Source organism: Corvus hawaiiensis, chromosome 26 (genome assembly GCF_020740725.1).
Source record: "Corvus hawaiiensis isolate bCorHaw1 chromosome 26, bCorHaw1.pri.cur, whole genome shotgun sequence".
NCBI classification, from domain to species: Eukaryota; Metazoa; Chordata; class Aves; order Passeriformes; family Corvidae; genus Corvus; species Corvus hawaiiensis.
Window position 1 is genome coordinate 38,180,036 of NC_063238.1, and position 26,886 is coordinate 38,206,921.

The 26,886-nt window shown below is 38.2% G+C and overlaps 1 protein-coding gene across 3 annotated transcripts in view; it reads right to left on the reverse strand.

Moving 5' to 3' along the window:
• Positions 1 to 26,886, reverse strand: part of ZFAT (zinc finger and AT-hook domain containing) — a 76,795-nt gene that overhangs the window by 11,127 nt on the left and 38,782 nt on the right. For 2 of the 3 annotated variants that reach the window (XM_048286599.1, XM_048286600.1), the window contains exons 8-15: positions 24,486 to 24,573; positions 20,517 to 20,666; positions 18,482 to 18,655; positions 13,414 to 13,502; positions 10,857 to 10,995; positions 4,865 to 4,983; positions 3,312 to 3,438; positions 1,114 to 1,244 (exon numbers count right to left, since the gene is read on the reverse strand). In XM_048286599.1, the coding sequence (XP_048142556.1) occupies positions 1,114 to 1,244; positions 3,312 to 3,438; positions 4,865 to 4,983; positions 10,857 to 10,995; positions 13,414 to 13,502; positions 18,482 to 18,655; positions 20,517 to 20,666; positions 24,486 to 24,573 (1,017 nt within the window). Of the gene's footprint in view, positions 1 to 1,113; positions 1,245 to 3,311; positions 3,439 to 4,864; positions 4,984 to 10,856; positions 10,996 to 11,184; positions 11,826 to 13,413; positions 13,503 to 18,481; positions 18,656 to 20,516; positions 20,667 to 24,485; positions 24,574 to 26,886 lie in introns of those variants that run through there. The other variant, XM_048286601.1, reaches the window with a different exon arrangement.

Below are 26,886 nucleotides of genomic sequence, written 5' to 3' on the forward strand. Positions count from 1 at the left end.
ACTGCATTCGACCCCCAAAGAAGTCATCTCTATAGCACAGCATGCACGTTGGTAGTGGCTATACTATAAAAGTTGCTTTGAAACTTGCACATAATTGGACCACAATGTCTCTTCTCTTTTATGACTCAATTTAGTTTTCAAATTTGGTATGTTATTCTACCAAAAAACCCTGAACTCTTACATAGTTTCTAGTCAAAATGCCTGTTAAGTATTGCAAAGGAACATCTGAAAATGCTCTGTCTTCAAATTCTGCCTTGTCTTTGCGACATTTGGGTAGCAAGCTTAGGAATGATCCAAGTACTTCACAGACCATGAACTTCACACTTCTATGGAGCTCTCATGAACTCAATGTTCAAAACACTATAAAAAATGCTGAACTCAGAAGTTAGTTTTAGCACTCAGAATAATCAGTTTTGGTTCATTTAAATAAAAGGAGTTACTTAAAGTCTTTGAAAAGTTAAAACTTCTAATGTACTTTCCTTGCCTCACCTGTCAACCACATTGAGTGCAGACACCCCAGTGAATCAGTGGGGAAAGGGATAAGCAAAGAGCTGTGACGAAACAGAAGAAACAAGCAGAGTTTGGAGAACACTGCAAGGACAATGAGAAATGGCAGCAACAAAGTTAGCAGACACCTGTGAGAAGGAAATACAGAGCAAAAGTCTTGATGTTTGAAGCCAACAGGCACTTCAAATTGAAAATTATTTCCTTTCCTTTACTGCACCAAGGACCATCTGAATCTTTTAGATGAAAATGGCACTAAGTGCCTGCACAAAATACAAGTATGCTATTTTACAGAGCCTGAAAACACCTGCTAGAAAAAGCTGTATTTTCACATAAATACGTGTATTTATTCATTCATATTTTATGTACATACAAAAATATATGCATTTTTAGATGTATAAAGATATATGTGTATAGAAGTATAAACATGTACACATGTGGGCATGTGAACACACATACACACAACACCCAGTGAAAAATTAGTTAAGGAAAAATTCTAAATGTGTCTTGAATGATCATTTAAAATTTGTCCCTTGCAAAGTAACCCCATTTCACAATAAATATATGAAAATTAAATATAGCTGGTTTAGAGAAGAAAAGAGCTCTTACCTGCTTTACCACTGTCACTGTGCCAGGTGCCATGGTAACGACAGAAGCCACTGCAGTGGTATCGTGGGATTCCGAACCCAGCTCAATGATCTGCTGCAAGATGTTTACAGCTGTTGGATCCAGTCTTTCACCTTATCAGAAAGACAGCAGCCATAAGATCATCACAGCAGAGCAGTTCTGAGGCTATGTGAATCTAAGTAGCACAGCCCTGACTCACAGCACTGTTGGTACAATTCAAAAGGCTCAACAATGTGACACTTCAATAACAGATCTGTGTCAGGAAAGTATTCGCAGAACAAATTTGCCCAGGGAATGCATGAATCAGCAAGTGAAGCCACACCGATCATTTCTATGCCTATTTGAAAGAGATCTAAAAGAATACATTGAATAAAGAAACAGCCACAACTCATAGCAGTAACTGCAAAGTAGGAAGCTGCAAGGCTTTACAAATCCAAATGTGTATTTACCAGACATTCATCTTACACACAACCTACCTGTATACCTATAACCAGAACACCCATTTGGTACTTTAGAAACCTGTGTTTACCATCTGACTGGTCCTTTGCAATACCCCTCAACCTAAAAGAGGTAGTTTTATTACTAACATGCTGAAGGGAAAAGTTAATTGCTTGGGAAAGCTCATACTTATCATTTTATAAACACTGGATCAGAACGTCTGTCCTTTTTAAAAAATTCTCTGATGTGTGTAGCCCTGCCAGAGTAAAGGGAGGTTTACAAAAAAAACAAAAAAAACCCTTTTATAGTTGTACTCTGATTTCTCACAAAGTGTGGAATACCTGAATGCAGAAGAATGTTTTCTGTTATGCAGGAATACAAATTCCTACCAATGGCCCACTATTCCCACATGCCCATTGTCAGCAAGAGGGAGATGTCAGACAGAGAAAGAAACTGTTAGGGTCATGTAAAGCTGCCTTATGTTTACTTTAATCACTGTGAGAGATAGAAAAGAGACAGCAATAAGAATAAATCTAATTTCTTAACTTAAATTCTTTCAAACTGAGGTTGATACTGTGATAGTAGTCTAGGTCAGATAATTTAATTTCAAATAGAAAGTACTTATATTTTGTTATTTACATAAGAAAAAAGTGTATCTGAGTACTGAAAAATGTTTGCTTGCTCTTTTTGGGTTTTTTTTTATACTATAAAACTGCCTTTAGACAAGATATTACCTTTTTCATACTAAGAGGGAATATGCTGGAAGAGTATCTGAAGTTGGATGCTCTAAAAGCAAGATTACTCAGAAAACTATTGTCTCAAGCTGAAAATAAAAACTACTATTTACAGTACATTCCATGACAATGTTTATTTTAATTTAGATATACAAAAGTTAAAGGGAAGTTCTCAAGAAGTTTTCACTTACTCAGAATTTCCACTCATTAAAATAATATACAGAAATTGGTAGCAATGTAATTAAATTGCAACATGCTTGGAAAATCTGTAAAAAGTGGGAGTTTTTGACATGTATCTGTATTGTGAACTATAAAGACCACAATGGTAAACAATTGTAAAATGTTGTCTTCTGATAACCAGGGCATTTATTTATATGCATTACAAAACACTCATAGTAATATCTACTCTAGTCTCTGTTTTAAGACTCTCAGAAATCTGGGCATTTTTTCTTTTCTTCCAGTTTTTGTTATTTCCCACTTAGCAGACATTATCTAATGCTACTCTTTTCCTCCTCAACCTGATACAGAATAGCTCACTTAGTTTCATGTACCATCAGAATTGAGATTGTTAGTGCTGTCTTGGGAACATGGTAAATGAGCTATTCCACCATGTCGCTCCTGCAGTCCTGCTGACTAAAGCCAGAGAGGGAGAAAAATAACAGCCAGTGGATTGCCATTGGATACACATCATCTACTCTGCCAAGATAGCTAATTTCACACTATATTTAATAATATAGGCAGGAAATTCCACACAGCTAATAATACAGTGCAAAACAGGCAGTGATAATTATTAATGACTTCAGGATATAGAAATTCATAATGAATTATAATTTCTCATTTATACTTGGAGAAAATATAACCCCCCCAGAACTAAGTTCTGGATGACTAATTTCATAATTTTTAATAGGAGATCACAGGAGATCATATACTGCCCAGTACACTCAAAAGAATAAGGTATTTTGGAAAAAAAGGTGTATTTCTGTTCCAACCTAGAAAAAGGTAACTTACTGTTCTCAGAAGTGTATCTAAGGTTCTGTAAGGCAGCTACAGCAGCTTGAGTGCCTTGAACATCTTCTCCAGCCTCTGTGATATGGAGATATTGAGTGGATGCTTCTTCAGCAACTTCAGCAGTTAACTTGGAAACAAAACCCAGCCAAGGCATGAATAATCTCATTTCAGTGATTTAAACAACAGTAAGGAATGGGTTTGGACAACAAATACTGTAACAAGAGCTATACAATGTGAAACAGAATTCAAGAGTATTACATGGGAGGTGGGATCATCATCCCACGGTGTTCTTCTAGATTCTAATTCAAAAGTTGTTTTAAGGATGTTAAGTTATTGTCTGAATAATAATAATAAGCTGAATTTATTTTTGTTGCACAGTTATTTTAGAACTAACAACAGACTTCTACTACATCAGAGTTGAGAAAAGAACTTTTGAGCAAAATGAATTTATAATGCAGATCTGCTAAACACCTCAGAAGCTTGAAAAAAAATGGCATTTTGTTTCAGAAAAGTTATCCTTTCCATAAGCTATGTTTTTTTCAAGACAAGCTGTCAATATGTATTCCTGCTCTGATGTGACTCTTTCTTTATAGCCAGTTCAGCAATAGAGACATTCTTGCATCCAGGATATCCTCTTACTTTTTCAGCTTTGGGCATTTACTGGGAAAGTGTACAGATGATCACTTGGAATATGGATACAAGGCTTTGAAGGGCTACATTTTAAAATGCTTGTCCCAGCTTCTTTGAACAGCTGTCCAAATAGAACCTACTCCAGTGTTTTCCAAGGACTTATCCTTCTGTGTGTGGATACTCAGTAACTATTAGACAAGACCTGCAGGTCAGCTCTTCCAAATCAGGCATTAGATTTGTGATGGGGGTGGACTGAAATTTAGCAGAAGAGGTCTGAAACTGTGGAGGTCAGCCAACTGCAGTTGGCTCCTGGCTTTTTCCTCTCATTGGACTTCAAAATCAGCCTGCTCGGGCAATGGAACACTCAGCTGGCCAATCATAATTTTTTAATAGAAGTGTCTAAATCTGTAGTTTTCCCATCGATTCTGCATCTGCAGGATTGAAGCTGAAAACACAGAACATATCATAGAAGACTTACTCTGCACAACATTAACATTTTTTCAGCTGATTAATTAAAAAATTCCATTTTCTAGATTCTAGCCTTCTCCGGACCAAGACATATGCTTTTCTCTGCAGCTTTGCTCATCTTACAGTTAACACCACACACTATTCAGTTTATTACAAAATGCAGTGAGTTTTTCAATTTCATGGTTTTTGCTAAAGTTTTCACCCTTCCTGCTGCAAATAGAGGACTGGAAGCCTAAAATGCAAAAATAAACATTTACAAGGTTGTTAACCCTATCATATATTAAAATTTAACAGACATAGCAAGGTACACATTCAAATGAAGATAAGATCCCATGACCTTCTGATCTTATATAAAGTCAGAACCACATTTTTGTATGCTTCTTATTTTTATCCTTACTTTTCTCCCCAGAATTTTAAAAAAACTTAGGGTCAAAGCCACTGATATTTTGCTTTACCTCCCATTTGGTCTCCCCATCATTCTCCACTAACTTCATTCCATGCTTGTTTTTAAGATGTCTGTTGAACTCCCATTTTGTACCATACACAAAGCTGCAAACAGGACATTTAATGCCACCTATAAGGAAACACAAATAAATTCCTTGGACTATTTTCATATAATTCTTTTTCAAGGCAGTAACAACCCGTTTAATTTGACCCCATCTCAATCAAGCCATGTAACTGTAAATTGTTTTCCTGTAGCCATTTGTCCAATATGAAGAATGTTAATATTTAACATATACATCAATGGCACGCTTTAATAATTTTTTTAAATGTATCTTCTCTAAGACAGCTGTTCCAGTTTTTTCAAACTTTGTTCTTTTTATTTGTACATTAGCAAAGTAAACTAAGAAGAGTTAACAAAGTAATATCCTCTTCACCCAGATATCTTTGCTCTTGAGTTTTATGTTAACATGCAAACTGTAAATAAAGTTTTCTGTCTACAAAATGACACATAACATGAAGCTAGCACAATGTTTACTGTGTGAGTGTGCAGCATTACAGGTAAAAGACTGAGCATGAAATCATGAGAATCCAATTTTCTACACCAGATTAAACAGCTTTTACTTCTTTTCTTACGAAAATCATTTGGTCAGATGTTAGATCTCAGCTGCTTGTAATTATGCAAGTAAGTATTTCTCCTTTTTCCTCTCTATTGACTAAAGAGAACAAGAATAACTTGCCTGTGATAAATGATTGCATTAGGTGACCAGAACCCACTCTAACAAACCTAATGGCTCAGGAAGTGCCTTATGCCACTGCAGGAACTGTGCTACCATGTGGCTGACTCCACATCATTGTGGCCAAAGATGATGCTTACTCATGATGTTCAAATGCTTCAAACAGACTCACAGAAGCTGGTTATTAGCCAAGACCTGGGTGCACAGTCCTTTATGAACAAGGTGATTAGAAAAAACAGACCATTTTTCATTAATGGAAACCTACCATATGGTATCCTACCAGGTGAAAAAAAGTAAACATTTTATTTTGATAAAACAGAATATAACTACACCCAGTCTCTAGGGGATTCACCAACACTTGTTACTACACAAACCTCCCTCTTTGCTCTCTCAGTCTTTACCAAACTTCACTGTTAGAGTAGATGCTCAATATTTCATCTCTAAACAAATCTGAAATAGCTTCACTATTAAGGGAAACTCAGAAAGTTCAGATTAGAACAATGACATTATCAGTTACAGAAAATGAAATTACACATTAATTTCACACCAATCTGCAGCATGAGGAAAAACCCATTGCTGTGAAACAGTGAACACTTTTCTGCATTACTTTGCTATTGAAACTATTATAACAACACACCAGGTAAATTAAATCCGTAACTTTTGTCATTATGACTTTAATTAAGTAACAAGTAATAGAAGCACAGAATTAAACTGGTAATATAGAACTCCATATCGGTGACTTGATATGAAAGCTCAGAAAAATTAATTTCTAGATGATTCTTTAAAATAATGGGTAACATACAGAGAAAGCCAATGAATTACATGCCTTTACTACTTTCAATAACAAAACTGATGTTTGTAACAAAATACTGCAGAGGCAGATCTTATATAGCTCCATAACTTTCTTCCATTGACATGTGCTCTCCAGTTTATTTATGGGCCTAAAATCTCCGTAAGGTAACTCTTATTTTCTGTCCAAAGAAAGCACATGATGACAGCTGTATAACAGAACACTGAGGCCACAACTGGATCCTCATGTGTGCACAAGTAGCTGCACAAACACAAATGAAAATCTGTCTCTCCGATACATAAACAAAATATTTATGGATGGGAAGGAGGATTGGTGAGGAGAAAAGAAAAAATTGAGGAAAACTTTATGTGACTTGCCCAGCACAAAGCAAGTGGAACTAAAAAAATAAGCCATCAAGTGAGCACACAGGCAGGGCCTTGCACAAAAACTAGTGGGTAGTGCATAAGTACTCTTGTTGCCTTAGCAGAATACATCAAATTCTTATGGTATTTATTTTCCTTTATTACTTTATAACACTAAAATAAATGCCAGATCATAGACTTCTACTTAAACAAAGAAACATGCACAAACCCTGCAAAATCCCAAGCATTTCTCTGATCCTGGGTGATTCCAATTTCTACCACAAGCCCAGAAATTAAATACTGCTGTCTATCCTTGGCAATGCAGTTGCTCAAATGAACACATTCCCTCTTCCATGAATCATTCATTTATTTATAAGCTCATTCTAGGAATCTTGAGTACAGTCCAGCAGTCTACATTCATATAAATATTTCCAATTAAGATTATCTGCAGTGCCTGCAAATGCCTCAAAAACCAGTTGAGTAGAGGAGATGACCAAGTGTGAGGCATTCACTCTGGGCTCAGTGGGTAACTTAGAACAAGCAGAATACAATACAAATAGATATAGACAGCTTTTACTGATATTAATCTTTGTTACTTTCCCCTCTCAATTTCTTTCCAAGCCTTTTCTGCTGATATTCTCTCCTTTTCCTTTTCATCTATAGTCCTTTCATTTCAAAGGGTTTGCTTAATATCAGGTCTGAAAGGTCTTCTTCCTTTATATGAATACATGAATAATTTTCCAAAATTGCTTTTCAGATCTATGAATATAGTAAATTGAAACTAAAGAGAAGCTAGTCAGACAGCAAGGTGCAACTTCTGGCCCAAGCAGCTCAGAAACACAGAGAATCATCAAAAGGTTTGGGTTGGAAGGAACCTTAAAGATTATCCTGTTCCAAACCCCTTGCCAACTGGCAGGGACACCTTCCACTAGAACAGGTTGCTCAGGGCCCCTGAGCCTCAAGTGGGCTTGAACACTTCCAGGCATGGAGCATCCACAATTTCTATGGGCAACTTGTTTCAGTGCCTCACAGTGAAGAATTTCTATTACCTTGTATGACACTCAGGTGTCATCTATGACAAATATGACTTGTCATACTGCATAATGTGTCCACAGTAATCTGCTTGTGTTGTGTGAACCAAATACAGAAGACCTGATTTGCAAATCAGGAAAACTTTTATTAACTTCAGTAGGATTCATGTTTATCACCTCAAAATGCAAATGTCTCCCACAAGGAATAATTCTTCCCTCAGTGAGATACCAAAACACTGAGAAAAATTCAGTGTTTCTATAGCATGATAAAGAATTTCTGGTCTTATTTGGAACCCAGGTGCAAGATCCATCTGATGCATCACAGAGCAGGAATTTGAGCTGGCAAAGGAAGCTGCATGTGGGAAAATTGCACCTATTAATACAGCTTTCTTCATTACAGAGCCCTGAGAAGAGACACTGACTTCATAGCTCCTACATGGATTTGATGCCCCATTACTGCTCTAAAATGCCTGACTTTTTCACAGATGAATGTGAAAAAGTGTGAATTCCACAGATGAATGTGGAAAACAGACACAGCACTAATGTCAGCACAGGAAATATAAATGCTGTGTAAGGAGGGGAAGAGAAAGAAGGATGTGAAGTCAGAGATGCAAAGAACAGAACAGGCTCTTTCAGTTGGAGGGGATCTACAAGGACCATCTAGTCCAACTGCCTGACCAAATGATGGAGGACCAAAAGTTAAAGCTGTTGTTAAGGGCATTGCCCAAATGCCCCTCAAACACTGACAGCCTTGGAACACTGATCACCTCTCTGGGAAGGCTGTTCCAGTGTTAGGTCAACTTCTCTGTAGAGAAATGCTTCCTAATGCCTAGGCACAGTTTTGAACCATTCCAATGTTTCCTACCACTGCATCCCAGGGAGAAGAGCTCAGCACCTCTCTCTCCCCTTCCCCCCCTCAGGAAGCTGTTAGAGAGCAATGAGGTCACCCCTCAGCCCCCTCTTCTCCAAACCAGACAAAGCCCAGAGCCCTCAGCTGCTCCTCACAGGACATGACTTCCATTCCCGTCACCATTCCCTCTGGAAACAGTCATGAACCTTCACATCCTCACCTGGTGGGTCCCAGCCCTGCACTCAGGGCTCCAACACTGAGCACAGCAGGATAATCCTCATTTTTCCTGGCTGGTCATGCTGCATTCAATGCACCCCAGGATGGGGTTTGCCCTCAGGCGTGCCAGGGCTCATTGCTGGCTCCTGGAGAGCTGCTGCCAACCTGCACTCCTGGATCCCCATCTGCAGGGCTGATCTCCCTACTTAGACCTGTGCCAGGCATTACTCCATCCTAAGGAGAATATGACACTTGAACTTGTTAAATTTCATCCTGTTAATCACTGTCCAATGTTCCAATGTGGTGGAAAAAGGATATCCACCACAGAAAAAGTTAAAGGCTCTTCTCTCGCATCTCACCCTAATGTCTCCATTTTAAGGCTACTCTTGCATCTCAACAACTTTACAGTTGTTTGTTTCAGTGGAAAAGAATTATTTTCAGAAGTGCATTTATCTGGCTCCCAAAGGGAAAGCCTAATCAGCTCATGATTAATTTTATTTGTTCAAGACATTGCAAGTATGATCCCTAATTTATACTAAGAGAATTCATTCTCTGATACCTATTCCTAAAAGTGGCTACAGACAAATAATTCCTTGCAGTGCTCAGATATTTGGGAAGTTAAACAAAGCTCCCTATAATGCACAGTTCTTCCTTCATCTGGGTGACCACAAAATAGAGGCTCTGAATACTGACCAAGCAAATACTACTTCCTTAAAACAACTGCAGGTTCCCCATGGACTTACACTGTCTGTGAAAATAATTGTTAAATTATACTATATATTCCTACCCTGAAATTTATAGATATTTACTTTTAAAATTATTTGCTTTTTTGACAAAAAGGAAACAACGAAATGTTATATAAAAACAACACAGACCCATTACTTATTGTAGTTACACTTTTCCCCCTTACAGTGCAAGTTTAAAAGGAGAGTCTCAGATTGAGTTATCTTTCTCTGTGTCATGATTTCAGTATTTTAACATGGATTAATGCCTTCAATAGATAAATGTTATGTGTTAGATGAATGGTTTGGAAATCCCATTTAGAAATAATGTAACCTTAGAAGAATTATATTTAATTCATTATCTAATACAACAGCATTACTTTGGTCTCTGTTCCTCTTCAATGAAATCAGAAACTGAAGATTTCAAAAGATATTATTAAACTGTTCATAGTTTCTATTAAAAAATAGGGAAAACACTCTCTAAAATTATGAGTAACAAAGAAGAAAACTTACTTTTACCAAGAATTAAAGTATTTTCAACACACTTTAATACATAATCTGGCTATCTCCTCTTCTTTCTCAATATTCCTCACACCAGGCACTAGAACTGAAGCAGCTTGACACCCAAAAACATACCTGACTGCATTATCAGTTGTTTTGTTTTGGTTCATCTACCCAGTGTGTAACAGCAAAGCTACTCATGTGAGTCAGATAAATTTTAAATTAGAATGTTAAGATTTCTGTTATACTACTAATAAAGTCTTGGGTTATTTACACAGACATGCTTCCTTTGCCCATAAGCAAGATTGTGAGCATAACAATTCCTAACCTGTTTTACCTGTACTCTCCTTTTACCCCAGATTTTTCTAGTGGGGGAATGATTTGCTGCTATTTACTCTTCAGTCTCTTTCCTTATGTTTGCTCAACCTTACCTCAAGTTCAACCTTGCAGAATTGTCACAGAAATTTATCAGCAGAATGGTAGAAATTTATCATTCATTTCAACAGACAGTGATCCTTTACTTACAGAAAGAGACAAGTGTCAATGATAAATGTATGCAACAACAAACAGCACAGGCAAGGTCAAACAAAACTTTGGTTCACACACCCTTAAAAACCAGGAACAAAGGACTCTGAATGAAGGGTAAAAGGTGGCCGTTTCCAAATTACTAAAAAGGAATAATGATTTATCATGAAACATCCAATAAACTGAGGAACACATATTGCACAAAAGTTTATCTTCACACCAAGTTTGCTTCAGCAAAAAAATGTAACAAATCTTATATGGTGGAGATGTACCTTGTTGGATAAGGGCTTCAGCTGCAGGCTCCCCAGACCCTGCATTGACATATTCTTCATTAGGATGTTTCCTGTTGTAATGTCTCTTCAGGGAACCAGAGATATTGCAGGAATAGTGGCAGTGTGCACAGCGGAAGGGCTGGGAGCAAAAAGGAAAATGTTGGACTGTATCTCCTCACCTTTAACAGGAGATACAGGTCTAAGATGCAATGTTTTGATCCCAAGAAACCATGTCCATTTCTGGCTTAGGCATCTTTCAAGGAGACCCTCCGAAATTCAACATAAATGGAAAGTGTAACTAAACATTGCCTAAATTTGGTACTTTTTATTATGTGCAAGACAACAAGTATTCTCAATATTGTAAGATTATTACACAGTTTCTGTAACTCAGTAAATTGTGTGCTTTCATAATTGATGATAACAGGTCTGACCATATGGAGACTGTCTACTATGAAATTACTCAGCTGTTGTGAGATTTGGACTGAAAGAGGGGAGCAAGACAACTAAAATAACTGAAACTAAAACATGGTTGTACAGTCAATCTAATTTAACAGGTTTCCCTTTCTTTTAATTTTTTCTTTCCTTTCCCCCTTCCCTTTTCTTTCACCTTTCCCTGGAATTTGCAATTCTATGACCATTTGGTGAGCTAGTTTTGGCAACTAAATTAATTAATTTTTTAAGAACACGTCTCTCTTCAACTGACAGGGAGACAAATTCCTAAGGAAAAAAAATGAGGAAAACAAACATTTGAGCCTAAAGTTAACCTTTGAGAATAACCTTCTGACAGTTATCACAGTTATAGGAAGCTTGACACAACCATTAGGTCCTGGAAAAGCATGCAGACATTGACCAAAGTCCTCAGGGAAAAGTCAAATACCTGAGAATGGGATGCAAAATGTCTCATGCACAGCAGCCCCACCTAAAGCTGCTCAGCAGAAAATGGTTGGTACAGAAATGTTCATCTAGGAGCTGAATTTAAAGCAGAGAAATGTCAGGGTCCATTAATTAGAACACTCTCCTAAGCTCATTGCTCACGCTCTTCCTTCAGGCTCCAAACAGCAAAAATAAGGAAGAAAAGTGATGTTCAGACTCCCTTAACCTTACACTTCAGACAGTACTGTAACATTCAGCTACTCAATATTTCAGAGATGGGTACTGTCTTTCTATTGCTGAAACTGTCATTTTTAAAAGACAGTAATCCAGACAGACTGCTGTGTTCTTGTAGCACTCTCTTGTGCAAGTCACACATGTCACCTGCTATTGGACAGCAGGATTGCAAATTCATGGAGCTGGGAAATATGATGGATTAAAGGATAATTAGATCACGTAACTAGTGACATTTCTCTGAGTCTCATAAGCATGAAAACAACTGTCCTAGAAGGAGGCAAACATCTTTTTAACTCCTTTACACAAATACTCCTGATTGATCTGATCCAGTGGTCAGTACTCTTGACAATGCCTTAAATTGCCACACTTATGTGCAAGCAGATCCCAAGGTCAGAACCAGCTACATTTCAAGAACTGCACTGTGAGTACATTCATCACTTTAGCCATCAAAAAAGGAAAATTATGTATTTTCATTTACAAAAAATCCTTCAAAAATGTAAGTCCGGAGCAAAACCACATACTTAAGAAAGAAAAATTATTTGTTCAAAATGTATCATCTCTTTCGATGACTTGTTTTGTCTTCCAAAACTTAAATCATCATTGAAAAGACTGCTTGCCTTTCTGCTTTATGGCTCTTGTTAAGAATGCCTGCAGTGTACTCTTTATAGAAGTACAATGATCTGTTAGATAATGAAAGATGTTACATATGAAAATAGTATGATGTTTTCAGTAAGAAATATGCTTATTGTCAAGATAAAGCCTCACATTAAAATGAACATTTTCATAAATACAAAATACGTTTTTTTCTGGAAAAGAAGCTAGTATAATTCCTATTTACTGAATATAACAATTGACAATACATTAAGAGCTATCATGCTGAGAACCAATGTGAAATTTAGAAATAAAACCGTACTACCATTTATTAAAATAAACTGTATCTCTAATTTCAATACTTCACGGAAGCATTAACAATTTTCAAAACTCTTTCCAATGCATGTTTCAGATAAATGGGCTGTTTTAAAATTAATTCTCTTCAATTTTCTTCAAATATATGAACTCATCTACAGTACAACAGACTGGCAATCTTCAGGGAAAATTAAGGTGGGCAATGAACAGTGATATAGGGAATTTGCTTTCATGCCTCCCTAGGACATTTTAAGGTACATATTAAATCCACTCTCTCAAGGACTGACAATCAAACCCAATAATGCTTGTTTCATATTGCAACACACAGATATTTTTGTCAAGTAAAACTACTAATTACAAATTGGTCATGAACAAAATAACCCTATCTCAAAAGTCTGAATATAAAGTCAAAATTTCTAAAATATTAAAATATTTATATACTGTTAATTGTCACCAAACAGGAAAATGTGCCAGTTTTAATATTGTTATCTGAAGTTCTCTGTATTTCCTAATAACTTTAAGCACGATTTATATGTTTTCTTACCTTGAAAGAGACGTGTTGTTCCATATGACGTAGGAGCTGTGGTTTCTGGGCAGCTGTATAGTCACACACTGTGCATTTAAACTGCTTTCCTGAAATGGGAATAGGAAATGGAATAACTTTTTCTATTTAAGTTTAGAAAACTACTGATTCTATTTCCCCATAAATTCCAAAATGCTAAGAATGAACAATACAAGAAGTCTGGCGCTTGCTCTACAAAACTTTGGTTAAATAGAGCTAAGAGCAGAGTATGGGAGGAAAAAAGGCCCGAGTGCAATCTTTAAATTGTAAGCATTAAACACTCTGGATTCTCCTGGGATAGTCACTTGGGAAAGAAGAAAAAGAATTGTTATAGTGCACCCTAAATGAAAGGAGGAAATCCATTATTTACAGCTGCAGGCACAGCTACTTTGCTATTTGTAAAGCACACTTGGAAATCCTTAAAACACCCATGTTTGATCATGCTCACATGGTTTTATTTATTTCTGTCCATAACACTGAATTGCTATGATTCAAATACATTTTCCCTTCAAAGCAGTCTCTCTCACTAATTTATTTTTTCCCTTATGATTTAAATGCACACGATTTCCTTCTTTTTATTCTCTGGGTTTCATACTCCATTTCTCCTTATTTTGCCTCTAAGATTCTATCAGGGCTGCTACCTCCAGCCAAATTACAAGGTGCATTAAATACAGAAGGACTTCATTCCTGAATTAAATAAGCATGGCTGGCAAATTGTATTTGACTGACGTGCAATAAGGACATGCTAGAAACTACTCCAAAAGCAAAAGAAGCAAGAAGTAAAGTAGAATAGAGAATATTCTGTATTATCACAAAGAAATGGGGTTTCTTTAGATTCCAGATCCTGATGTAAAAAGTTACAAGCATTTTATACTAAGTGTGAAAGTTTCTATAAAACACGGCTAAGAAGAACCTTCTGGTATCTAAATAAAATAATGAAAACTAGGCTTTTTGGTTTGCTTCTACTCATAAACAGTAATGACCCTGGGCTACAGAATTGCTTTCTATCATGTCGCTCTTGAGAAGTCTGTCTTCTGGAAAAGAATAAATCAGACACAGAACTACTTTATATTCCACTGCTTAAACTGACCTTGCAGGGCTGTGATATTTGAACAAAAATTGCTTGGATTCATAAGTCAGTAAGACAAGACTCATGAACAGTGAAACATCTTTCAGATTCACTTATTCATGAAATAACTGAAGAACACTAGGTGTGTGCTGGTAGGAACTTTTGCAGTGCTGTCACTTCAGGAAGGGACCTTGAGCAAAGAGAAGCTGTTGCTCAAGAGGCTGAAAGTCCCCTGACAAACCACATTCCTGGTGACAAACGTTCTCTTCTTTTTTCACAGCGGTTTGAAATGCATGAGAAGTTTGTTGGGGTGGACTTAGTGAGGAACATTACTTAAGACTCCACAGACAGTGAGATCCTGTTTCCACTGGAGCCAATGGCAAAACTCACCCTTCAAATGTATGAGGAATTTCCTGTAACAGTTCTGGAATTGTGAAAAGCAAGGCAAAAGAGCCTAAGTCTTGGATTTATTTGTACAAGTCAAAAACGGAGGTTCATCAAAAAGGAACACAAGAGTCATAGAATGGTTTGGGTTGGAAGGGACTTTAAAGGTCATCTTGTTCCAACCCCCCTGTGATGGGCTAGGACACCTTCCACTAGAAGTCACCACAGTTATTCCAGAGGATGATGAGTTTGAAGCCAGCTAAAGAAGGCTCCTGGTAATAACAATGCCTCTAGAGTCAAGGTTTCAGCCTGACCTAGCAGTTATTTGTAAGAGAACATAGCTCTTCACTTGGATTTCAATATTTAAAGCTAATATCACACTTTTAAACCCAACCCAGAGATGGCGAGATCCTGCTCAACTATGGCACTATTCTTAACAGTGCCAAAATTCAAAGCAGCCTCAGATGAATTGCAGTAATGACTTACACACACATAGATTTTGTTCAAGAAATGTAACTAACAGGTGAAAAAAATTCAACTTTCATTGCTGAATATTTGATCATGCCAGATGGTGAAAACAAAACAGAAAGGTTTTGAAATTAAACCCCATGTAGTGATTTACTTTACAGGGACATAGAAAGAGACCTTTTAATTTTTCTTTATAGACTGATCATGCTTGAAATTTCCTTTTCATTCAAACACAACAACCTGCCTCCTTCTCCCAGCCAGGAATCAGCTGAGGACTGCATTTGGTAAGTAAAATCTTGATTCTTGCATATGAAGTTTAGATGCATGTGCCACACCTACTTGTTACTGACCAAGTTATTTCAAAATACTGGAAAGTACTTTTTGAGTAACAAGTGATTTACTAACTCACAGTATTTCTGCAGTAACTTTGGTAATAAAACAGTAACTATAATCTTCCTGTAACATAGCATATTGATGTAAAGGGGATTCTCTCTCACTTGAACACAAAGACATACACATTACTTAATATCTCTGACACAGAAACTTCATATACATTCTAAAAATGTAACAGAGCATTGTCTGCTTTCTGTGAAGATGTAATTTGAAGGAAAAAAAAAGAAAGAATGGAAATGAAATGGTCAACAAAAAGTGGAATGAGGTTTCACAGAGTTGCATGAGTAACAAAGATCAAGCTACTAAGTCATAGTGAAGGTCTGTACAACTTATCATGCTAAATAATTTACTTCAACTTGATAATCACAGAATAATAAAGTATTGTTGTGCTCTAACTTTTGATATAAAATGGGGTACTTTTCTGGATGTGCATCTTGCTTTTTACAGTTATCATCATAGAAATATTAAAATTGCAGGGCAAATAAGGTGCTGCATGTGAGACTGTAGAGAGTCAGTGCCCAGGTTTGCCACTGGCTGATTAGACATCAGGACAGGGCCTTGTGTCTGCTGGGCTGCTGGATTTGCCATCAGGATCTTAACAATATTCTCATAGAACAAAACAGTAAGAGACTTAAACATAGAACTATCAGCAATTTCAAACTACCAATTATTTTTGATGTATTGAGATCAACCATTTTCTGTAAGAACAAAGAAGGCATATAAATTTCAGAAAACACAAAATTTCAGAAAAACCTAGTATTTCAGAGACAGCTGTCTGTCTTTCACAGAAATTAGTTTTTGTCATGGGTTAGCATAGCTACAGAAGTGATTCTCTTGCAGAGAGGTGCTTACAGCTTCCTCTATGACCTGACAGAACCTATCAACTGGCTAGTTTGAATGCTGGCAACTTTTTAAGCCACTTTAAAAGCCACTCGTTAGCTTGACACGCCTCTGTGGTCCACATTTAAGAATGGACAAACCCTGGAAAAGCTGTCTCTTGCTTCCGGCCTTGGGACAGGTAACTGGGGGGGACCCATGCGGCCCAGAGGGGCCAGGCCCTGCTCAGCCCAGGCCGGGCCAGGACACAGCATCCGGGAGCCGTGCGGCCCTGTTCCATCCAGGCCCCCCACAGCCCTGTTCCATCCACAGCCCCCCTGTTCCATCCAGGCCCCCACAGCCCTGTTCCATCCACAGCCCCCCACAGCCCTGTTCCATCCACAGCCCCCCTGTTCCATCCAGGCCCCCACAGCCCTGTTCCATCCACAGCCCCCCACAGCCCTGTTCCATCCACAGCCCCCCTGTTCCATCCAGGCCCCCCTGTTCCATCCACAGCCCCCCACAGCCCTGTTCCATCCACAGCCCCCCTGTTCCATCCAGGCCCCCCTGTTCCATCCAGGCCCCCCACAGCCCTGTTCCATCCAGGCCCCCCCACAGCCCTGTTCCATCCAGGCCCCCCCACAGCCCTGTTCCATCCACAGCCCCCCTGTTCCATCCAGGCCCCCACAGCCCTGTTCCATCCACAGCCCCCCACAGCCCTGTTCCATCCAGGCAACTCCTGGTGCAGCCGGGGCTCATCTGAGATCGATGCCCTGCTGTCCAGCAAAGATCATGTGAGCAACAGTGATAAGGGAATTCCAGCTGCAAGGCCCAGCTGAGATTAACCCTTTTAGTGCTGTAAGTTTCCCCCAGAACAGATGAAGCCTGCAGACATCAATTCTCTCCCGAGTCAACACCATAAAGACACCAAAGTCAGTGAAGAAGGAAGAGCTGAAACCCTGAGGGAGGAGAAAGAGGAGATGCTTAGAAGCTGAAATTCTGTTGTAAAGCTATGGTGGTGATGGACTATGATATATCAGAGTACCTGTTGTAATTTCATGAAAGCATGTAATTTCATGAGTGCTCAAACTGTAATTGTGAGCAGAAGTACTTGTGCTGAAATAAGCAAATGACAGTAGCTGTAATTTCATGAGGATCCTTTTGCTCCCAGGGAAGGGGGAGGGCCTCTATTCCTAGAGATGAAGATGCTCCCAGAGATGGGTGAAGAGAACCTTTGTTCCTGAACAGCTCAACCTTAAAATGGTAGCCCAGTAGCTCAAGATTGGACCCTCGAAAGCAGTTGTGGGAAAAGCTGCAAGTCGGGGGAAGGGACTCTCACATGATGTGAGCAGAGAACCAACCCGGGCGGCTGTCTTGCTGTGACATTGAAGCCATGAAGAGAACTTCTTGTGGAGATGTCTCCATAGCATGAGCAAGAGAGACTCCTCTCCCTAAGTGAACTGGAAAAGGTTATTATAGAAGTGGTAAACTGACTGAACATCTCAAGGGTTGTCTTTTTATATTGTCAGTGGGAGAAGGGAGAAAGGTGGGGGGAGGAGAAGTGTTCTGAAGGTTTAGTCTGATTTTTTTTTCTTTCTTTTAGGTCCATTAATAAAGTTCTTTATATTCTTTTAAGTTTTGTGCCTGCTTTGCTTTCTCCTAATTCTTACCTCACAGAAGGTAAATACTGAGCATTTTGGACCAAACCACTACACTCTAATTGGTGTTTCTGCCCGGTTTACGAACTGAACCCGCTGCAGTTTTTCAAAGTTTTGAACTGTTTTCCAAATGGTGTCTCCTGAGAATAAACAAAATCCGTAAATCATACTTAAGTGTTCAACTGTAAAACATTTGTTAATGAGGCCTCTTGTACAACCAATATTTATTGTCCTAAAACAGATTTAATAAACATGCACTTACCATCAGCAGTATGAAGGAGTTTATGGCTCTTCAAAGTGCCCTTTGATTTGAACTTTTTCCCACACATATCACAAAGGTGCGTTTTCTCCGTGCTGTGACGATTCATGTGGGCTTTCAAGTTGCTCTTGCTGCGAGTGGCGTACTCACAGAGGGAACATTTGAAGGGTTTGACACCTAAACATGAAAAATTATACCATGAAACAAGCAGGCTGTGCCTTTCCATGAGAGGCTGGACATTTGCTTGAAAGAAATTTCACATCATGTGAGCAACATGGTCAAAGAGAAACATTCAAAATTTGGATCTCTACAAATAAAAAATTTCATCTATAGCTTCTGTGTAAATGATGCCAAGCTTGTTAAGCATCACTTAACTGTTAAGAGAAAGGAGGAGTCTTTTAGAATTGAATATTGCTCTACTGAAGCCAGGTACTGAGTTTAGCCAGGCAGTACTGATAATTGGGTCTTGCTACGCCTATCCTTCATTTAGAAGTAAGCTCCAGACTGCCTGCAGTGATGCCTAGCTGGTGTAAATATCTCCCTCTGAATAGCTTCAAATAACTATCATTCTCTGTTTACTACACTGTTTACAACAAAGAAGCAACCTCTGGTAAGGAGGACTGCTTCATTAGGTAGTTAAAGCATAAGTTAAATGTGCAAGCTGCGTTTTATTGTTAACTAGTGTCAGATTTGCTAATGGGTCAGGCAGTGGTATTGCCTGGGCTCTCAGTAAGATACAAGCACTTAAAACTTCACTTCCCCCAAACTGTCCAAAGCATGTTGAGAGATATCCAGTGTGTCACATAACAAAAGGTCTGTAAGAACAAAGTAAATCCTTCAAAGAAAAGCTGAATAAATCTGAACTGGCAGAGTAGTTCAACAGTTGCATGAGGGTCTGCACATTTTAGATTGATACTCGTGACCTTAAAACTAGATTTACAAGCATGAGGAATTACAGTCTGCTTTAAGCAGACTTGATTGCACACTTTCATTTGGGAATAAATTTCTATTCACCTCTTTCTCCTGCTAGTTACATGACATGGGTTCCCAGTTCCAGTCAGAATAAAAGAACTCTGTCTATGGAATACACAAGGAATTGCTCTAACCTGCATTCTGCCTTACCTAAATTCCTTAATGAAGGCCACTGGAGAGGACCCCTGCTATGCTACGCAGGCAGGAAAACTTAGAGCATTTAAACAAATATGCTGAACTACCTATATGGGAACACTTTGAAAACAAGATACCAGCTTGAGAACACCAAATCCCATTATCCCCTTTATGCAGAGGGATGGCTAAAGAACCCAAAGGCATGGGCAGTCTGTCCCAGAGATTATTAACATGACCAAAGACCATGTAAGCAGTCTTCAACCTTTTATTAAAATACACAGACTTGATAGACACAAGATTTTACTGTCTAAAGATTTAAATTCTAGGCATTTTTAACCCAGGTGTTGCCACATTACTGGAATTTCTCCCTTAAAAAGTCATAAATATGATGAGCATTATCTTAGGGGATTTTGATCACTGTCTGTGTCTGTGCAGCTAGCTGCCATGCTCTGCATGATTTAATTAAAATACTCACAGAATTTATATGTATACATCAAAGCAACTGGATTTCAGTTGGTTTACTAACAGATTTCCAGACCAAGGATTTTTGGACAAATGTGAAAGGAGCAGCAGTGACTCATAAGATGCTACAGAAAATTACTTGTTTTAAAATACTGAGCATGTTTTTAATTCACTCCTCCTTACTCCCATAGAATACTTTACAGATGTTTATGAATGAGTTTTGGAAAAAAATTGCATCCGATTTTTATTAATTTTTATAAAACATTTAAATTGTCTCTTCATATTCTGAGTGTGCAGTTCCATATGTGATCCAGAATCCATTAAACTAATTAATTAATCTCCAATGTAGCTTATAGTTTGTAATTTGGGTATAGAAATAAACTTGAATCTGTTTTTTTTTTATGTCAGCAAAGCTCCAGTGGAATATGAGACTCGTTATATGCCCAAAAGTGTAAAACCAGAGTTTTACCTTCATGAGCCCAAATATGACGTTGAAGGTCTGATCCATTCTTCATAAAATAAAAATCACAGTGGGGACATTTCACAGCTCGTTTTCCAATAAGTCCTTTCAGCTGAACTCTTCTGCCAAGAATCTCAGAAATAGTAGTCATTGAAACCTCTGAGAGAAATGCAAGAGATAGTAAGAAACAGAAGGACATGAGGGAATTTATTCTGTAAATAATATTGAAGAGCTAGATCCTGATTCAGTCCAGTTTTTTAAAAGCTCTATTTCCCCTACTCCCACTCAAAACTGACTCGAGCAAAGAGCACAAGGACCTTTTTTTCCTTTAGGCCTTCTAGGATGCTCTGTCCTTTCTCTCCTGATCTGTGAACTCACTGTCCTCACTGCCTGTTTAAAAAAAATATATTTTTTAATATAAAAAAAAAATTTGATTGTGCCACTGGCACAAAAGATCATTTTCTGACTATAAATATTTCCAATAAGCTAAATTGGCACTTTTTTCTTCAATATTTTCAGAAGTTTTATTCAAGATTTCACCCCAGATTTCGATGTCACGAATCTGACAATTCATTTCAGCCACATCTACAATGGTCAGAATGCTGATAATCAGGCACTTTAAAGTCAAAACCAGACTCGTGGAATATATGTGACTGGAAAGGACCTCTGAAGTCACCTACTCCAAGCAGGGTCAACTTTACAGTTCCATTTTCGAAATTTGATCAAGTTGCTTGAGGTCATTTCCAGTCCTGTTCTGAACATATCCAAGGATGCAGATTCTACAGCCTCTCTTAGCCCATTCCAGTGTTTGACCACCTTTACAGTCAAAACTGTTTTCCTAGTTCTAATCAGAATCTCCTTGTTTCAACTCACATCCCTTCACTGTACAGCTCTGAAAGAGCTGTAGAGAAAAATCTGCCTCTGCCTTCTTTTTAATTAGATTGCTGAAGACAGCAATTAAGATTCCTCTCCTGGCCTTTTCTTATTCCAAGTTAGACAGTACACAGACTCAATTCTGTGTACTTCCTTCATGAGAGATAATGTTTTGGTTGTCACAGTGAAAAAGTTCAAAATAATGAAGTTTAAATTAAAGTGGCCCAGATGCATAATGAAAACATTGCCAGATGCTTTTAAAAATAAATCAAATTGCTCAATGCACATCAGCTGAATGAAATGCTATCTCTTGACTTAATGAAAGTAAAACACTCATGCAATCTAAACCTTAAGACATAAGAGCTGGTGATGTTTCATGCCCCACATCTTATAAATTTGAAAGTTCCTGTCTAAACTTAGACTTTTACCAAAATCACTTTGTCTCCTGATCATTGGTCCCAGAATGGAATCACAAAAATCCTGCCTGAACTCATATGCACAGGGAAGACAACCTCAAAAGGGAACTATAAAAGCCCATGAACTGAGCAAAGTTCTAAAGTACCCAAAAAAGAAAAATACAGCCGTAAGTCTGAACCCTCATCTGCCTTTCCTGGCTTAGATCCTTCAATCCTGACTGCAGGCTAGGATGTCTGCTCAGTGGGGAGCTATGGAAGCTGATGCCTCTCATGTCTCAGAACTATTAAGAAATATCACATTAAATCAGACAGTGGATGAAAGGTAGATAATTCTAGAGAGCTGGGACCAGAACCCAGGACTCCTCCTTCACTGCTGCATACTAAAATCATTGGGTAATAAAGCCAAGCTCTCTTATCTCTTTGGTTTGAAATACGTCTCTGCCAAAGCCTACAGAGATTTTTGTCTCACTATCTTCATGGGACCAAAATTCAACTCCTCTGCAAATATAGAAGAGGAAGGAGTACTTTATAATTGCATACTTTCTACTTGATGAAACAGAAGAGACAAGGAAGGGGGGGAATGCTGAATAATACTAAGAAAGGAAGGAGAGGGGGAGTTCTAAAAATAACATTTTAATGATAAATATGAACGTGTTTGTTTGAATTAATTTTTGATATGTTGTTTTAAAATTCAATTCCTCTTAACAGTACTCATTTTTCTTTTCATCTTTATTCATGTTCATTTACATTTTTGAAAATAATTGCACTCGTGCCACTGCAGTATTTAATAGCTTACACCATCAGACTCCTCACATTTATTTGGCTCGTAATTAGGTATGGTGTACAAATAAAGGATTTCCTCCTGAATACAAGGAGAAAATTCACAGAAATAAAATAGATTTGTACAGCAATTCTCCTCCATATATTAAGACAGGCTTGTTGCATAACTATTGCACAGGCATATCTTAGATGTATTATTTTTTTAGTACCACAGAGATGTATCTAATAAATCTGCTATTCTGCCTTTAAGCTCTATTTGCCTGTGATACATGAATGAAAAACAAAACCACAAAATAATAGTGCAGATTTTCTTTTTAAACCTTACATCTATTATAAGAGCTTAAAAGACCCACTTGGATCAAAAAACAAATTACACTATACTTGTTTTAGAGGGATTCAGATACCAAATAAGTTGTTCAGAAGTATTTAAATCCATGAGTTTCGTACTTCAGGGTTCCAGAGTTAACTGATATTTCTGGACCTCAGACACAGCATACACTGATAATTCAGCAGTCAGTGGACCACTTCAGGCTAATGGCAACATGTAAGGGCACAGAACTTAATGTCCTGCCAGTTCACAGATCCTGTTATTCAGGGAGGTCTCCTGTGCTCCCTGGCTGAGGCAGCACGAAGGCTTTAAGGGCACAGTTCTTGAGATTCAATTTCTATGCTTACTGGTGTTATACCTCCTGACTACAGTATAGCTCAGAAGCCTTTTCTCATCTCAATTTCCTGCATCAGACATGTCCTCTGACGTACGACAAGCCCTCCAACCAGACTGCTCTGGAGTGGTCTGCAAATAAAGAGGTTTAGTAACTAAAGAGCTGAAGTGGGAGTTAAGTATGAAATTAAAGCAAAGGAAATTGTTTAAAACACGGGTCTAGCACTATCTAGTGGCAGTAAGAAGATAAACTACTGCTTTACCTATTATCCTGTACTATGACAAGAAAGACAAGAAAAGTCATTTTAATAGGATTTTTTTTTCCTCAGAATCAGTCTGAGCATGGCTAGTGTTTTCTTTCTTTGTATCCAATTATGTCAGGTGATAAGGAGCACTGTAGCTGAGTTAATGAAAATGTCACCTCTCCCTCCTCCACAGTAGCAGTGGGGCTTTCTATCCAACATAACACAGATCCTGAGGAGGAGGAAATTAGGGACACACCAGTGTGGCTCTGCCGAATTCACATCAGCCAGGTTTAAATCAGCCCCCACACCAGCATTTTGGCATTGAATTCCCAAGATCTGAGAAGAGGTTGTTTACTCAGGCACAGCACACTGACTCACCACATTCATGGTATCTTGTACTTGCACTGATAAATCAGGGCACCAGAATGCAAGGTATAAACAGAACTTGGAGCAGTTTGCTGGATCCAGCCAAGCTTGCCAGCTCCAGATTACTACTGGCCACACCACAGCCCAGCTGGTTCTAGCAGGAGCCCTGCTGCAGACTCCAGCTGGCCCTGGGGGTACAGCCCAGCCCACAGGACCTGGGCACACACAGGGCCAGCTCTGCATTCCCATCAGTCACCACAGACAAATAATGACCACTAAATGCATTTCTGTCAAGTCATGTAAGGCCAGTGAGAATTTTACACCTCCTGGGTTGCTACAGGATGTCTACATGCCTGATCCCAAACCTCCTAATGCTTAATTTGAATTCACCCTTTGCCTGATGAAGACAGATTTCTTAGCACAATTACCTGACACTCCACAACACACGTGCTCAAACAGTAACATTTTTCACTCTAAATTCTAACACCTGCAAAACCAACACAATTCTTACTCTAAACCCGTTGAATTAAAAATAGACTCTTCTCTTTCTTAGGAATATAATCACATTACACTGCTCATTCTAAACCCTTATCCATTCACTGCAATAGACTGAGAAATTTTCCTTGATTTTTTTTACCAGGGTGATTTGTCTTGATGTGAGATTTTATAAGTCGATCTTCAGAAAATGACTTCTCACACACAGGACAGGAATAACTCTTTTTATCCTTAAATGAGAAAGAAAGAAAGAGATTGCATTATCAGTCTACTGGTATAATCACTATAGTCATTATTCAGTAATACATGGTTCTCAACAAAGTTATAATTCAAGGTTTGGTTTTTAAGGAAAAAATGAAGGCATTTATAGTGAAATAAGTGAAGGAGAAATATTAAAAGAATCTAAGCACATCATTAATCCTCATGAATACAGGGCTCCAAGTTACAGCAGATGAGAATATGCACAATAAATGTAACCATTATCTTCTGACTAACTGTGTAGAAAATCAGGAGTCGAAAAATCAAGTCGCGTAATAGAAGAAAATGTATTTAATGTAAGCAGTAATATTTAGGATTTTTCTCTTTTTTTTTTTTTCCCCACAAGTCGACCCTTCTGAAACCTAAGGATCAGATCTTACCCTGCTGAAGACAGCCACCACCATGTGGATTTATAATATGGCCTGAAATTGAGCAGCAGAGTTAACAATGACAGATACCATTACTTTATTCAGTGCCTACATTTCTAACTACTTTATAAATATTCAGCATTTTACGAATTACTGATAAAAGTCTTATTCTACCATTTTGATTTAAAGACTTACAGACTACTGTGGAATTTTCTCAGTGTTTCTGATGTTATAACAGATTTAACACTATCAATCAAGTTCAACTGGAGAGTTTTGATAAAATTTCTTCCTATATGAAATTTTAGTCTAATTGCAGTTTTCATGCTTTTTACAAATGCATCTGACTCCACATAAAAATGTAGGACTTTTCTCTATTAATTGGTACATTATCCAATTCAAGTTAAACCTTGCCACTTATTATATAAATTGGAGAGGTTGATCTTTCCAGAAGCACCTGCTGACACTGGATGCTCAATCAAATGAGTGGCTCCTAGTCACCTCTGCACTGAGTGGATTAATTTATGAGTAAATTATCAAAACCACAGATGGAGGAAGTCGAGTCAGTCCTGGTGCACAGGTAACGCATTACCTGGTTGGAGAGGTGCAGCTACCCAACTACAGAGAACTCTGAAAAGCTGAGCTGAAGCCACAGAACAGACACTTCAGTACTTATTTCAGGAGGACAGAAATACTTCTTGAAGAATGTGGAAGGAAGACTACTGATCAAAAAGAGACAGAACCCTGTGTTATGAATGAGAAATTTGGAGATAACAGGAGGCTAAGGGTCCTGGACTCTACCAGTTTCTGACCTTTGACCAAAGAGCACCTCTGAATAGCAAGGAGGACTGTACAAGGGGGTCATTATCGTCCAGATGCTGCTGTTGTGCAGCTGTAAATGGACATCTCCCTTGAAAGGAAAGCAAAAATTGATGGGTTTTCATGGCAGACAGGTTTTAGAATATGATGCAGCATCTGCAGTCAGTATCAGGCACTTCTGAGAAACAAATCCCTACGTTGAAGTATGTACAACTTAAAACCAGCAGTAGCCCTAGAACTCTTGGGCTGAAATAGAAATAAATACTCCCACGACCGTAGGATATGGAGCTCTCACTGCCATTAATATGGCACTGGCACAAGGAGGATTCTGCCTGAGCTGACAGGCATCTGCTCCTGCGAGAAAACCTGCAACAGGGACTGGGGATGGCAGCTACGAAAGGATTACCACTCTGAGGACTGGGCCTTGCTATGATGGAGTTGGGGCTGTCAACATTTTAAGCCCTAAGAATCTCAAGTAAAAAAAAAACAGAACAACAGAGAATACTAGCCAAGTTTTGAAAGAGATTCAAGGAGCCTACAAAGCTGACAAAACCTTGAAAAAGAGCTGTTAATTTGTGGAATTAGGGTCTCTCAAATGATATAACCTACTACTAAATCTGCTACTGATGATTTTGGATTTCTACCTTAACACATTACTCCAATAAAGATTGGTAGATTAATCATAACAAAGCTCCATAGCAATGTTTGCACCTTTTCAAAGATGGAGTTGCATTATCACATTCATAATTTGGCACACATAAAAAAAACCAGCACAGTATCACTTAGGGGCTCTTGAGCTAAAATTTGTTGACAGATGTCTGTTCCTCAAATGTGCTATGTATCTGATTTCAAAATATACAATAAATAAAGGAAAAAAAATAGTATACTTTTAATGTACAGTTGGGTGTTGCTGGTCTTTAATACTCACTGAATTAAGTATTTCTCAGTGTGACCAAAACACTGAGACAAATGTTAAATAAGAAAAAAATTCAGCACTCCACTACACACACACACCACTTTAACTGAAGTGCTGTTAACTACAACTTTACATTCCTGATAATATTCTTGAGGAAGGCAAGGCTATAAACCTTAGAGGAAAAA